Source organism: Lampetra planeri, chromosome 17 (assembly GCF_965212315.1).
Source record: "Lampetra planeri chromosome 17, kcLamPlan1.2.h2, whole genome shotgun sequence".
Lineage (NCBI taxonomy): Eukaryota > Metazoa > Chordata > Hyperoartia > Petromyzontiformes > Petromyzontidae > Lampetra > Lampetra planeri.
In genome coordinates this window covers 3,999,716-4,013,975 of record NC_136123.1, presented here as the reverse complement: position 1 = coordinate 4,013,975, position 14,260 = coordinate 3,999,716, and the positions used below count along the sequence as shown (strand labels likewise).

Genomic DNA, 14,260 nt, shown 5'->3' with positions numbered 1-14,260 from the left:
ATGGCAAATGGGAAAAAGTCACCGAAATGAATATCTGGTACGCAAATGTTTAATATTTGATCAATATTGGACAAATGTTGCTGTGTAAGTTACAACCATGTCTACGTGATAACTGCTGTCTGACGGCATCATTGGTAAGTTTTCTTTAATATTCAGTGTGTGTGTTTGTGTCGAAGTCATTCAGAGTGTGGCAATGGCTCCTGATAAACAAGTGTGTATGCGCAGTGGGTCCATTTAAATTCAAGAATTGTGGCTCATTCGGAGCTTTGTGCTAATCTATGCTGCTTGCTTTTTTTTTCTTCCTCCTTCAGAAAAGTGAATTGAAATAAAATTGACAACATGCCTTAAAATCTTGCACGAAACTTCACACGAGACTACATTTCGTGTGAAATCTCTGGCACGTGCACGAGACACCGACGAGAGTGTTGAGTGAATCGGTGATGAGATGGCACCCGAGCATGTCTTCAAAGCACGTGGCCATGAGAAGGAGTGTTGGAGCAACAGCTGGCCAGGCGGGGCTTGGTGTAATCATGTGAGTGAGCTTGGAAGCTTGCTAACAGTCCGGTGAGCAAATCGGTTGTGTGTGCTAAACAGCTGGGCATATTCAGCAGAGTGGTGGAGGAGAGCAGGTGGGTGAGCGGAAGGAGGGCGTTGAGTTCGACATGGATGAGGGTCCGCCTCCGCGAGTGGGTGGATAATAAACGGAGCGTGACCACCTACGTGTGGGGTGACGATCCGATTTTTCGTCAGTGTGCTGTGGGGGCGAGCACGTGTGTGTGTGTGTGAAGGAGAGTGGGGAGCGATAGTGTAGCGGTTAGCGCGCTGCGCTCTGAACCCGGCGACACGGGTTCGATTCCTGCTCAATGCCAACATCAGTGACAATTATCTGAACCGGTCCCGGGGCCTCCCCTAGGTCGACTCAGCCTCAAATGAGTAGCTGGTGCGGTGTGTAAACATTGCCACTGGGGAGACAAAGGCGGTCGGACGTGGTTGCTGGCCACCCACCCCCTCGTGTACCGTTCCGGCCTTCATAGGTGCTCGCTAAAAGCACTTGCCCCTACAGTCTGTTAAGGCTACACGGGGGATCTTTGTCTTTGTGTGAAGGAGATGGCTGTGGATGTGTCTCAAGAGTCGCGTGGATGAGGCGAGCGAGTATGTTCTGGAATGTCTGAGAACGTGTTGGCGTAGCAGGGTTGGGTCGAGGGGAAAGGTGCTCGCGAATAAATGGGTGGGGGAATGTGCAATTTGAAGAATGACCAGCTGAGGGAATTAATGAATACATATTTAAAGATATGTATTTTTATCCCAAATAAGACACGTTTCAAAACGCGCTTTGTGCGCGTTCACAATTGTTACTGAAATATGCATAACTTATGACGACAATCTAAAATTATTATTTTAACGTGAAGCATTCTGTTTGAAATCAGCTGATAGCATCGTTTCTGTATCAAAGGCATTTTAACGCGAATAATTTTTGAGACAATTTTAGAGAACGGCGATGATAAAATGGATAACGTTGACGAATGATACCGCGGCTCGCGTTGACAATAATTATCGATGACCGAGTGTAACGATGATAACTAACCACGACAGTCTTATTAATATTATTTATAACACCCGCAACGAGGCGACGTCCTCTTTTAACCCAGCACGGAGGCCGGGCATTTTACAGACGGCTTGCGCACGGGCTCTGTGACACTTACGTGTTGAAATGCTGACCCCCCCCCCCCCCTCGATGAACAAGTGGCCTCCAAATCACTGACCACAAAGGCGTGCAAAGAATTGTGAATAGGTGCGCGCGAGTGGTGGAGGAGAACAGAAGCTTTGTAATGTATGGCTCGCCCAGAAAAGAAAAAAAAGTGATTTTCTGAAGGCCTTGTTGCGCCTCAATAGAATGTAAATGGCTTCCCCGTCACAAAGCAAAACCTATATCGGTTCTATTAGGGCTGCTCAAGGACAGCGAGTTAATGTTTTCCTACGCACCGTGCTCTATTTGAACCAAGGCCAAAGCCGCATTTACAGAATTAATTGGGTCTCACAATTTTGTTCTTCAGTTCACCGACACATGTCCAGATCACTTGCACGTTCCCGAGGTATGAGCCAATCGATGAAAGTCATATGAAGGAACGAAACAAACTAAAAGAATCAAGGACAATTATTACTAAATGGCCCGTGTATGAATACTCAACGATGACATTTAGACTTAACAACACGCACAAAAGCACTCAGCCTTATCCAGACCACGAACTCAAAGAAACGGAATGTTGATAAAGTGTAAAACAGACCTGGCATTCACAATTCACACTTTAGAAAATGGGAGAATTTGACATTGGACACAGGTGACCTTGTGGTTTTAAGATATGTAGTAAAGATGTGCATTGCTCACATGTTGGTAAAGAAAAATAGGCCACATAATAGTTCATACCCACACTGCCCCTCTTCCCCCTAAAAACCCACCCTGAACCATAATAAGATTATTGATTAGCCTCAAGGATCAATAATGTTGGTCTCATTTTTACCATCTTGCTTATATTGTGTCTTGGTTTTTGCCTCATGTTGTGGTTTTGTTTGCTCCGTTAGACAAAATGTAACATTGCGCATTAGTTCCATATAATCGATTACTTGCGCGTGCAATTCTAGTCATGTATTGTGAGCAGCATTCGAACCAATTGTAATGTATTGATAGATAGTTTTGGGCCTAATCGACATACGCATAGTAAAATTCCGCTCAGTGGCCGGTCGCTCGATCTGCTTTTCTGTGTTCCCAGCAGTCTGGTATTCCCTTCCCCCAGCCATCTGCGTTGTTGGACTCCTTGCCCCTATTCAAACCCAGACGACCTTCCTCTTTTTCCCCCTGCCTACGAATGACTGTCACTGTCACTAAAAAAATAAAGGTATTTACATCCCTCCTTACCCCAGGATACCAATTGTTGCACTGTTTTGTGCAGGGTCCTGAGATGAGGTTGCATTTTAGGTAATGCAAACACTGTAATTGTATCGTGTACATTGTCTTTGGTTCTTTCGGTAAAGTCACGTAGGTAGGAAAATAATAATAGATCACGACGTTAAGATAGCCACACAAGCAACCGTCTTCAGGTGGGACGGTGGATTCCTGCAGTCACGGAAGCTTCAAATCAAGAGTGTATAAATTGTAAATGATCATGTACTTATTCCTTATTTAGATGACTCACAATGTGCTGTATTGTGAGCCATCTGCATATCGCGCGGCACACCAAACCCAAACATGGTGCCCCACAGCACGCGTTAGAGTATTCCAGCAAAAAGCGCAATTATTTCACGTTCTTTTAAATTCCGCAGGTCTGCGCTCCAAAGAAAACCTATCAAGGCATATTTATGTTGGCAACTATGTTGCAAAATGTTATTTCAGTGGCCGCTTGACAAATCCGTAACTTCCAATATTCGCAGAAATGTTTGCATGCAAGTAGAAATTGAATTGCTTTGAGAACGAAATATATATAAATAAATAAAATTGTCATCGAAGAGACAAAATCCATGCACATGCATGGTTTTCCTCCTTAAATAGTTTTCCTTAAGCTTAACAAACAGTGTAATGCATGGAATGTGTAACTCTTTCCCACATTCGTTCGTCCTCGCGATAATAATGATATGCTCGAAGCCTCCCAACGAGATTCGTCACACAGTATACATAACATGCAGAGGTGGGACAAAGTCATTGTTATGCAAGTCCAAGTCGAGTCGCAAGTCATCAAATTCATGACTCGAGTCTGACTCGAGTCCAAGTCACATGACTCGAGTCCACACCTCTGATAACATGAGACGTTATTACATCATATCGTGATTTCACACATAATGATGTCATCACTCTGACTGAAAAAGGCACTAATCTATTTATAAGGACTCGTTATTGATTGCCAAGTTTTTGTCAACACTTTGATCAATTTGACTATTTTTGTTCTACAATAAATCCCTCATAGCAAGTAAACTTTATAATAGAATGTAATTTGTATTTGATCTTCTTCGAAATCAATCGTGACCCCATGTTACAGATAGACAGACTGATGCAGATACAGACATACACAGACGGATAGAGAAAATACATCAACGCTTTCAACTTTGGTCGGAAAGTGTTAAAAACCAACCTCTTGTTATTATAGTGCAGTAACATTCAATCATATGTACGTATATTTAAATGCACAGACTTCTTCAAATGAGGCTTAAAGGCAAGTCTTTGGCCTCGGATATTAAAAACCACATTCCAAAATATTAAATTATATCCAGGAAATGAACTACAGCAGATTAAATAATAATATGCTCATTTTATTCTTTACATATCAAATTATGGCTATGTTAATAAAAGTTTGTTTGAACGTGTCCCATGTTAAAATATAAAAAAAAAATGCAGTAGCCTAAATGTAAGTCATTCAAACTATATACAGTCGTATGGCGTGCATCATTGAATGTACTTGTGAGAATAAAAAAATCAGAAGGTTCAAATAAAAAACATGGAAAAACACATTTTAGACTAATTGGCATAACACAGTATACTATCTAGCCAATATACTGGCACAACTTTTATTTATAAATGCCCATTATATACAGCACCTAATTACTCAAAATTTCATTGCAATTAATCACCATATCTTTCTTTAAGTGTCATTACCATACTTCTACGGCACCCATTATTAACTACAACATCACTTGCATCGCCCACGGTTATGACAGCATATCTGGCATTTCTAACTGCCAAATTAAAAGCAGCTGCACTCATGATAGTTTACACCATTTGTTTTCCTGTGATTTTTGCACACAGCGTTGGTGTACGGTGTTTTTTTCTGCAATATTTTGCTGTCTTTTCTTGGATTTTTTGTTTGCACTTAGTCACATATTCACTTTAAGATGTTTTTTGTTCATGTTTTTGTTTTCTTGTTTGTTGCGGTTGCACCCGATTCAAGAGCCGAATGGCTCACAGGGCTATACCTAATAAATGAACTTGAAACTTGAACTCCTTTTCACTAAATTACGAACCAAAATATGTTGGCAACAAACCGCAGGAGTGCCCATTAAAATATTCTCGACACTGGATGGTCAAAAATCTATTGAAGATGGAAATGGTCAACCTACTTACATTGTCATAATTGGCGCAGATGCGTGACGAATACAATAAAAGAGCAAATATTTTGATACCCAATTGCGAGGATATAATTCCAACGATTGCTGACAATTTTTTGCACTTGTGTTTATAGCACAGATTTGTGGGTCCTTGGAATGTGCCATAGAGGTGATATAGTACATGTGTAGTGATGTTAAATGGATCACTACGGTGCGTAGCGCCAAGTGCCGTAGAAATGGGCAGAGACTAACACCGTGCAGCCACTAGGGGCATGGTACTGGGTGCTCGCAGAAGAAAGCAAGATGAGTCATACCGACAGAGTAGGGGATCTTAATTTTAGAACTTTCGTGACTGCAGGAATTATTATTTGGTTCTTTCGGTTAAGTCACGTCTAAAGATAAAATAATAAATTAAATTAAATAATAGAATACAATATTTAAATAATAGAATACAATATTTAATTTAATTTATTATTTTATCTTTAGACGTGACTTAACCGAAAGAACCAAATAATAAGAGTAGGGGATAACAGCCTCCGCTAGCGCCGCAGGTAATCGCCGCAGAGTCGGCCACTGGGAGACTGTGGTGGGGGCGGTTGGCGGTCGGGGAAGGCATGTGAGGACGAGTTACCCCGGCAACAGGTTAAGCACGTGATGGGCCAGGGTGAGTAATGTGGGCCAAAGGTGAACGAGGGGACATGGGAAGAGTAGTTGAGAACGTCTGGAGAGGTCCCGAAGGAGGCGTGGTTAAGGGCGGAGCCAGAGAGGGAACAGGTGTGGTGTAGCCTAGAGCCGTCGGGAATACTCCAGAGGTAGGCGCGGCCGAGGATGGAGCCAGGCTGCGCTGAGAGAGATAAAAGGGAAGCCCCGATATGCGATCGAGGCTGTCTGCAGATGAATTGGAACCCAAGTGCTACTTCTACGTCATCGTGGGTCCGGCAGCACGTTAGCTGCTCTGACCCAATTATAGTTATCCCATATGCGAGATAAATAGGTGTATTGTGGCCCTATGCCTAACAAGAGTGAGAATGGTAAGGCACTGCCTTACCAACACTTACTTCATCTGGAATGGTACATTTTAAAAACAAAATGAAGGTACCCCTATGGGTTCTCCCTTATCACCAGTGGTAGCGAATGTTTTCATGGAGAAATTTGAAACAGCTGCCATCCTGACATCCACCCTACATCCTTCTCTGTGGAAGAGATACATAGATGACACTTTCGTCATCTGGCCACATGGCCAGCCAGCACTCAACCAATTTTCATCAATTCCATACACCCATCCATCAAATTCACCATGGAAGTAGAAAATGATGGCAAGCTACCATTCCTGGATGTTTTGATCGAGAAGAGGCCTGATGGCTCGTTGGAACATTCCATCTACAGGAAAGCCACCCACACGGATCCCTATCTAAAGCCTGACTCCCACCACCATCCGGCCCAGAATAACTCCCTCCTCAAAACACTACACCATAGGGCCCGCTGCATCTCCGACCAGCACCACCTAGCCAGTGAACTGGAGCACATACACCAAGCCCTCAAATTGAATGGATACTCAGACCACACAATCCGCAAAGCTGTATCCCCAACCATGGGGAGACAACCATCTGAGGACCCAATCAAAACCATCAAAATCTTAAACAAACACAAGATCCAGGTCCGATTCAATACAGTACACAAAATCCGTGATTTGATCCCATCTGTGAAGGATGTAATTCCTGACATGCAATAGCCTGGTGTCTACAAATTAAGTTGTGACTGCAGCAGCAGTTATATTGGGGAAATGAAACGACATGTCTTGGACCGTGTTCGCGAACACAAGGAAAATTTGAAACACGGCAAAACCAATACCTCTGCCGTGGCTGATCATTGTTATAACGCAGTGGACTCGCACGATATTGTTTTTTCCGAGACCAAGGTACTCTGAAAACCTTCGGGCTACCATCAAAGATTTGTCCATGAAGCCATCCAGATATATAAACACAGAGACAATTTCAACCGAGAAGATGGGTATAAGCTGAGCAATCATTGGAAGGACGTTAACCAAGCAAAGTCGTAACTTGCTGTGGTGCTTCCATTCTTCCCTTCCGTTTGGCTGTTATCTCCGACTCTCTGAGTTGCATTGCCCTGTTAGATGCCTCTGCATTAACGGGCTGGTCTCACTAACATGGCCACCTCTACCCGATGTATCGATGGTTCTGGCTGTGTGATGGGCTGTGTGTCTCACTGGCGTGACCACCGTTGCGGTGATTCTCTTGCGTGGACGCGCTTGTCTCTCACGGTGCAGTTGGCAGTGCCACATCTTGTGTTACACATAGACATGATATTAACCTGCTAATCACCTTAATCTATCTGCCGAATCTCTCTCATCAACATAGTGCTAATCTCCCATCAACACTGCTGTTGTGCGCATATGTGGGGGTGATACTCTTACACGGCGACGGAAGCTCATTTCATGCTAATCTCTCTCCCTAATCTCTCTCCCTAATCTCCCTTATTAACACAACTGACGTGCTTGCTTGCAGGGATGAAATTCCTTTCCAGCTCAGACCCCGCCTGCTTGCCCTTCACCACATATATAACATCTTGTTGTAACAGCTCTCTTGCTGTGTTTCTTCCTGGTTCAGCAGTTCCACTGCTGGATTATTTTTTCCGCTTGAGGACGACCGCTTGTGTTGCGATCGAAACGTCGTGATATATTATTTTTTTATTTTATTTTTCTACCTACGTGACTTTACCAAAAGAACCAAAGAATATGGATTCCTGCAGTCACAAAAGCTTCAAATCAAGATAGAAAAGGTGTATTTAGTCCCATGTGTAATGGTGTTGCATAAAGTGTAGAATAAACGTTGTTGTCTCCTAAATAGTGTCTCTGAAAGACTCACGACGCATGTAAACATACCCCAGCACTGTTTCACAACCTATATGCTTAGTTTTTTTGGTAAAGTTACGTAGATAGAGAACAAAAATAAAAATTAAAAGCATAAAATCCCACGACGTTTCGATCGCAACACAAGCGGTCTTCTTCAGGTGGAGAGAAAAGAGGGGGCAAGCTTCCAAACGCAGCTGCTTATAAGGGCTCCAGAGTGAGTGGGCGGGTGAAAGGCCTGCGCGAGCAGGCCTTTCACAGACAGGGGGAGAGAGAGGGGGGAGGGGTAGAGATGGGAGGGGGGGGAATGCACTTCGCTACGCCCATTCACACTGCTGACGGTGGAGGTTGACAAGGTTGACAAGGAAACACAAATTCAAATCATGACCCAAAGTGGTTGATGACATCTTGCCAATGATTGCTGAGGTTAAAACCGTCGTCTCGGTTGAAATTGTGTCTGTATTTATGGATGGCTTCGTGAACGAATCTCTGTTGATAGCCAGTCGGCTTGCAAAGTACCATCGTTTTAGAGAAATCTATTTCACATGAGCCAGCCGCATTAAAGTAATGATCAGCTATGGCAGAAGTATTGGTCCTGCCATGTTTCAGATCTGCCTTATGTTCACGAACACAGTCTGAGACATGTCGTTTGGTTTCCCCAATGTAACTGCTGCCACAGGTACAGCTTAGTTTGTAGGCGCTGGGATACTGCATGTCAGGGGTCTTGTCCTTCACAGATGGGATCAGGTCACGAATGTTGTGTACTGTGTTAAATCGGACCTGGATCTTGTGTTTGTTCAAGATTTTGGAAATCTTTTTGGTTATCCCTGCAATGTAAGGTAAGGTGACAGTGTTATGGATCTTCAGATGGCTCCTTCCTCACGGTTGAGTTGATGGCTTTGCGGATTGTGTAGTCAGAATATCCATTCGCCTTGAGAGCCCAGTGTACGTGTTTGAGTTCACTGGTCAGGTGTTCATGGTTGGAGATACATTGAGCTGTATGGTGTAGCATTTCGATGAGGGAATTCTTCTGGGATGGATGGTGGTGGGAATCAGGTTTTAAGTAGGTATCAGTATAGTTTACTTTCATGTAGACAGAGTGGCTCATTGAGCCATCTGGTCTCCTTTTGATTAAAACATCCAAGCAGGGTAGCATACCATCCTTTTCTACCTCCATGGTGAATTAGATGGCTGGGTGTATGGAATTAATGTGTTTGATAAATTGTTTCAGAGCTGGTCGGCCATGTGGCCAGATGACAAACGTGCCATCCACGTACCTCTTCCAAAAGGACGGGCGTAGAGTGGTTGCCTGGATGGCGTTCGTCTCAAAATTTTCCATGTAAATGTTGGCCACATCCGGAGATAAGGGAGAACCCATTGGAGTGTACTCAGTTTGTTTGTAGAATGTTCCATTCCAGGTGAAGTATGTATTGGTGAGGCAGTGTCTCACCAGGGCTGGTACATCAGCATTCAGTCTGTGTTGGACCAAATCTTGAATTATTGCAATGGTATCGGGCACAGGAACCTTGATGAACAAAGAACCTACGTAGAAACTCATGAGCAAGTCACCTGGGGACAGTGAAATGTCTTTAATTGACGATACCAGGTGAGCTGAGTTAAGTACAGAAGAGGTGGTCTTACCAGCGAATGGCTGTGAGGTCTCAGACAGATATCGGGCCAGTTTGTAGGTGGGTAAGCCAGTGGTGGAGACGATGGAACGAAGGGGTGTACCTTCTTTATGGATTTTTGGTAAGTCATATAGTCTGGGTGGTCTAGCAGCAGAAGGTTTTAGGGAAAACGTTTTGGTCTGTTCAATTAATGAAGCTGAATCAAAGATGATACTGTTCGTTTTTGTAACGAGGCAGTTGGTAGGATCTCTTTTAATCTTTGTGTAGCGACTATCATTAAGTAGGTCCTGAATTTTGCTATTGTACACGTTTTTGTCCATGATGACCGTGGCATTACCCTTGTCGACTGAGAGGATGACGATATTTTCCATCTTTTTTTATTGAAATAACTCAAAGCGCTCCTCCTTACTGATGTTGCTGACTGGTATCTTAGCGCTTTTGAGGGTTGCAGCGATTTCAGATCTTGTCACATCTGCAGCGATGTATCCCAAACCGTTTCACAACCTGTCTAAGTTGAGTTTAGTGATAAAAAAACACTGTCTTGTCATAAACGGACAAGCAATTTGACACCACTTTAACTTTTTAATTTTCACAGATTTCATATTCTTTGGGTCTTTCGGTAAAGTCACGTAGACAGGTTCAAAGAAAATAACAAAAAAAAACTACGACGTTATGATCACAACACGAACGCCTGTGTTGCGATCGAAACATCCTAGTTTTTTGTTATTTTCTTTGAACCTATCTACGTGAATCGAAGCTTTCGTGACTGCACGAAAATAAAATCAAATAATAATAGAATACAACGTTTCGGTTGCAACAAAAGCAACCATCATCAGGTAAGAATTAATGATAAAACACAGACACGGGAACAGAATAGGCAGACACACATGCAGATGATGGCTGCTTGTGTTGCAACCAAAACGTCGTATTCTATTATTATTTCATTTTATTTTCTACGTGACTTTACCGAAAGAACCAAAGAGTAATTCCTGCAGTCACAAAAGCTTCAAATCTAGTTTGAACCACCTCTACGGGGAGGGTTTACTCACAACTCACACTTTACTTATAATTGAGCAATCTTTGGGAGAACGTTAATCAACCAGGATATGCGTTAACTGTGTGTTAGCCGACTCTCTGCGTTGCATTACATTACACTCTCTAATTTAGCTAAATTTGTTGTCAAACTTCCTATTTCTCGCTCGGTGTGTCTTTGTGTTGTGTCTCTTTCCACATTTGGGTCTGCCTATGCTGTTTCCGTGTCTGTGTTTTATCACACTTTACTTCTAATTTAGCAATCTTTGGAAGAACACTAATCAACCGGGCTATGCGTTAACTGTGTGTTAACCGACCCTCTGTGTTACATTGCATTAATTTTTTTTTATTTTACTAAATTTGCTTTCTAAAAAAAGCTAAAAAAAGAAAAGCTGTCTCGGGTGTGGACCAATCAATTTCAAGGACAGTGCATACATTATCAAAGTTGTGTTTTTTGTTTGCATTCCGACCGCAGGTATTGTGGTCAATGCAAACATGACTCCTTGTAAAAAAGGTGTCAGTTTTGTTGCCAGATAAAAGGGTAAAAAAAACAATGATCATATTTTGCTACTGGCAAAGGAGGTTCCAATGGTGTAAATTTGCTTTCTCAAACTTTCGATTTTCTTGCTCTAAACCATTGTCTCTCCTCCGGCCACTGTGGTCCAGAATTCCGCACTGCTCCCTCCTTGTCCCCTCGTTTGTCCGCTGGTCCCACCTCCCCAGTCCTCTCTCTGCCCCGACCCCTCCCCCTATCTCTATTTAAGGCCTCGGCACAGATTCATTGTACTTCTGTTTGTCTTGGTGTGTGTCTCGCTCGGTGTGTCTTTGTGTGTGTCTCTCTGCATGTGTGTCTGCCTATGCTGTTTCCGTGTCCGTGTTTTATCATTCATTCTTACCTGCTTGTGTTACAATCGAAACGTCGTGTTCTATTATTATTTGATTTTATTTTCTACGTGACTTTACCGAAAGAACCAAAGAGTACTATCTACGTGACTTTTACAGAAAGACCCAAAGAATATGAATTCCTGCAGTCACGAAAGCTTTAATTCAAAATGATTTCACAGATTAGTGATGCAAATTGATAATTGCTTGGTGCTCATGGATCATTGTCACTTACTTTGAAAGTGGCCTTGCACTCAAACAAATGTGAAATGACTCGTACATTGAGGCACCTAAACTAAGCACCCATAAATTTCGATTTAAAGCTTTCGTGACTGCAGGGATTCATCTTCTTGGTTCTTTCGGTAAAGTCACGTAGAAGGGAAATAATAAAATAATACAAATAAAACATAATAAATTAATTCTCACGACGTTTCGGCCACAACGCAAGCAGCCGTCCTCAGGTGAAGAACAGGTCTGTCGGAAAGACAGACCTGACTTTACCGAAAGAACCAAGAAGATAAGCACCCATATTTCAAACCTTTCATTTAAAGCCACTGCTCCACACACACATATAAACACACTGCAGGAAGTGCACATTTTCCAAGTACGTATTCAAACAACAACATCGAGAATTGATGAATGCAGACTGCTATTACATGGTAATGTCAGACCGATGCAAGTGGAAGGTAACATAGACAGAGGACGATCGAGAAAAAGATGTAGTGATGGTGTAGAGGACGAGGCACTAAAATGGAGTGGAATGACATGGAAACGTACAAAATCGATGGGATATTATTATTTCCAACAGTGGAGAACTGCTGCTGCTGCAGGGAGTTTGTTGACCCAGTGATCTTTTTTAAACGGGCAGGACAGGAAGAGAGATTCCTACCTAGTTTGGATATGTACACTTCATGTGAAAACAACGCCAGGAGGAATCTGTGTGGTCTTTAGGTGTGACGTTGATGCACACAACAGACTACCAATCAGATGCACTGATGACAATGCGATGGCACTTTGGGGAAACTCTGGCAGGAGGGAACATTTTTATTGTAGACAGAGCGAGATTCACTTTGATGGCAGCCTGGGGTTATTATAGTTTCGGAGACCCCTCTTTGTATATTAAATTCCTTCCCTTTACTGGTTTACCACTACGCGTGCCCAATGCCAAATACCCCATTGCTATGTATACCTTGGCTTTTTCCCCTTTTGGTCTGAAATGTGAGGTTCCGAATTGGACAGCTACATCAAAGTTAAAGCAAACGAGAATATTTTAATTTCGGCACGTAACTGGTAGCAATACACATCTGATGCTATGGATGTAATTACACTTTAGGATCACAGTGTTAATGCAGGCTTGATTACTTGCAAAAGGTATCCATTTGGTGTTTGGCCATCTTAACACCTGTTTAATTTGCCAGAAAGGGTGAAAACCTATTCTTATTCCCACAGCATTACGTTTCAACCATTGTAAAGCGGTCTATACATTTTTTCCCTCATCCCCTTCCTCAACATCCAAGGGCCCAGGCTAAAGCCCCTAAAGCCCCCCCCCCCATTGCATAAATCCGGCCCCGAGTGTAGAAGCTGCCAAACTTTCCAGCGGGCACCACTTGCCCCTTGGCCTGTAAGTGCTGGGAAGGGGAGGGGGCGGCAGGCCGCGGTGCCCTCTCCGGCCTCACCTCGCGAGCAGTGCGGAGGCAGGAATCCTTGGTTACAGTGGCAGATCCCAGCCAGACACACCCCGTTGCCGTGGCAGCCTCCAGGACAACCTCCGACTGCATCTGCTGGAACAGCAACAAAGCCGACTGTGTCTGCTGGAACAGCAGCAGGGGACGGCGGTGGGGGCACTTGCTGAGGCATCGGCAACCGTGGAAGAAACACAGTGGCGTGGGTTGCAAGCGGAGCAATCCGGTACGCAAATATTAAAAGACGGCCGGTAGCTGTTTTCGGGCAGTTGCCGTCTTGTTCGCTGCGATGGCCGACGTTTTTGCGACGCTGAGGCTGTTGAGCGAAACGTCGCGCAGAGCGGCACAAACCGCGAAAAGAAACCTGCACGGCAATTACGACCGCAAGTTTGAATGTTGTTGTTGAGATGTTGGCAGAGGTGTCCTTCACATACTTGAGCTGTTTCAACCAAATGCTTGAGAGATCATCAACAGCACACATGCCATGGTGGCTATGTGTATGCAGTGTCTGCCCCCTATCATGTGTGTGTGTCTTTCTTGTGGTAGTGTCGCGGTTAGCACGCTGCGCTATGAACCCAGTGACCCGAGTTCGATTTTCGTTCATGGCCAACACCAGTGACAATTATCTGAACCGGTCCTGGGCTTCCCCTAGGTCGATTCAGCCTTAAATGAGTACCTGGTGTGGTATCCATGATACAGGTTTTTTTTGGGTTCGATCTCGTAAATATATAAATGTGTCGTTAAACCCGCCACCACCCGACACAGCCAATTAGTAAGGTTTGTCACGTAAACAGAACATGCCAATTCCTCACTAGTACAGCACACCGGTGTGTTGGAGAGCAAATCTACAACATTTACAATCTGCGGTATGTGAACATCACCGCTGTTGAGACAAAGGCGGCCGGGCGTGGTGCTAGCCACCCACCTCCTCGTGTGCCGTGCCGGCCTTCATAGGTGCTACTCGCTAACAGCACTTGCTCTGACAGTGTCATAAGGCTATATAGGCGAATCTTTGTCTTTGAGGTTGATTGACCTCACTCGAACTGTGGTCAAATTATAATTCTGTAATGATGGAT

At 43.7% G+C, this 14,260-nt stretch overlaps 1 protein-coding gene across 3 annotated transcripts in view; it reads right to left on the bottom strand.

The window, feature by feature from the left end:
- Positions 1-14,260, bottom strand: part of LOC144723278 (teneurin-3-like) — a 469,866-nt gene that overhangs the window by 114,109 nt on the left and 341,497 nt on the right. For all 3 annotated transcript variants that reach the window (XM_078601881.1, XM_078601882.1, XM_078601883.1), the window contains one exon: positions 13,179-13,280. In XM_078601881.1, the coding sequence (XP_078458007.1) occupies positions 13,179-13,280 (102 nt within the window). The remainder of the gene's footprint in view (positions 1-13,178; positions 13,281-14,260) is intronic.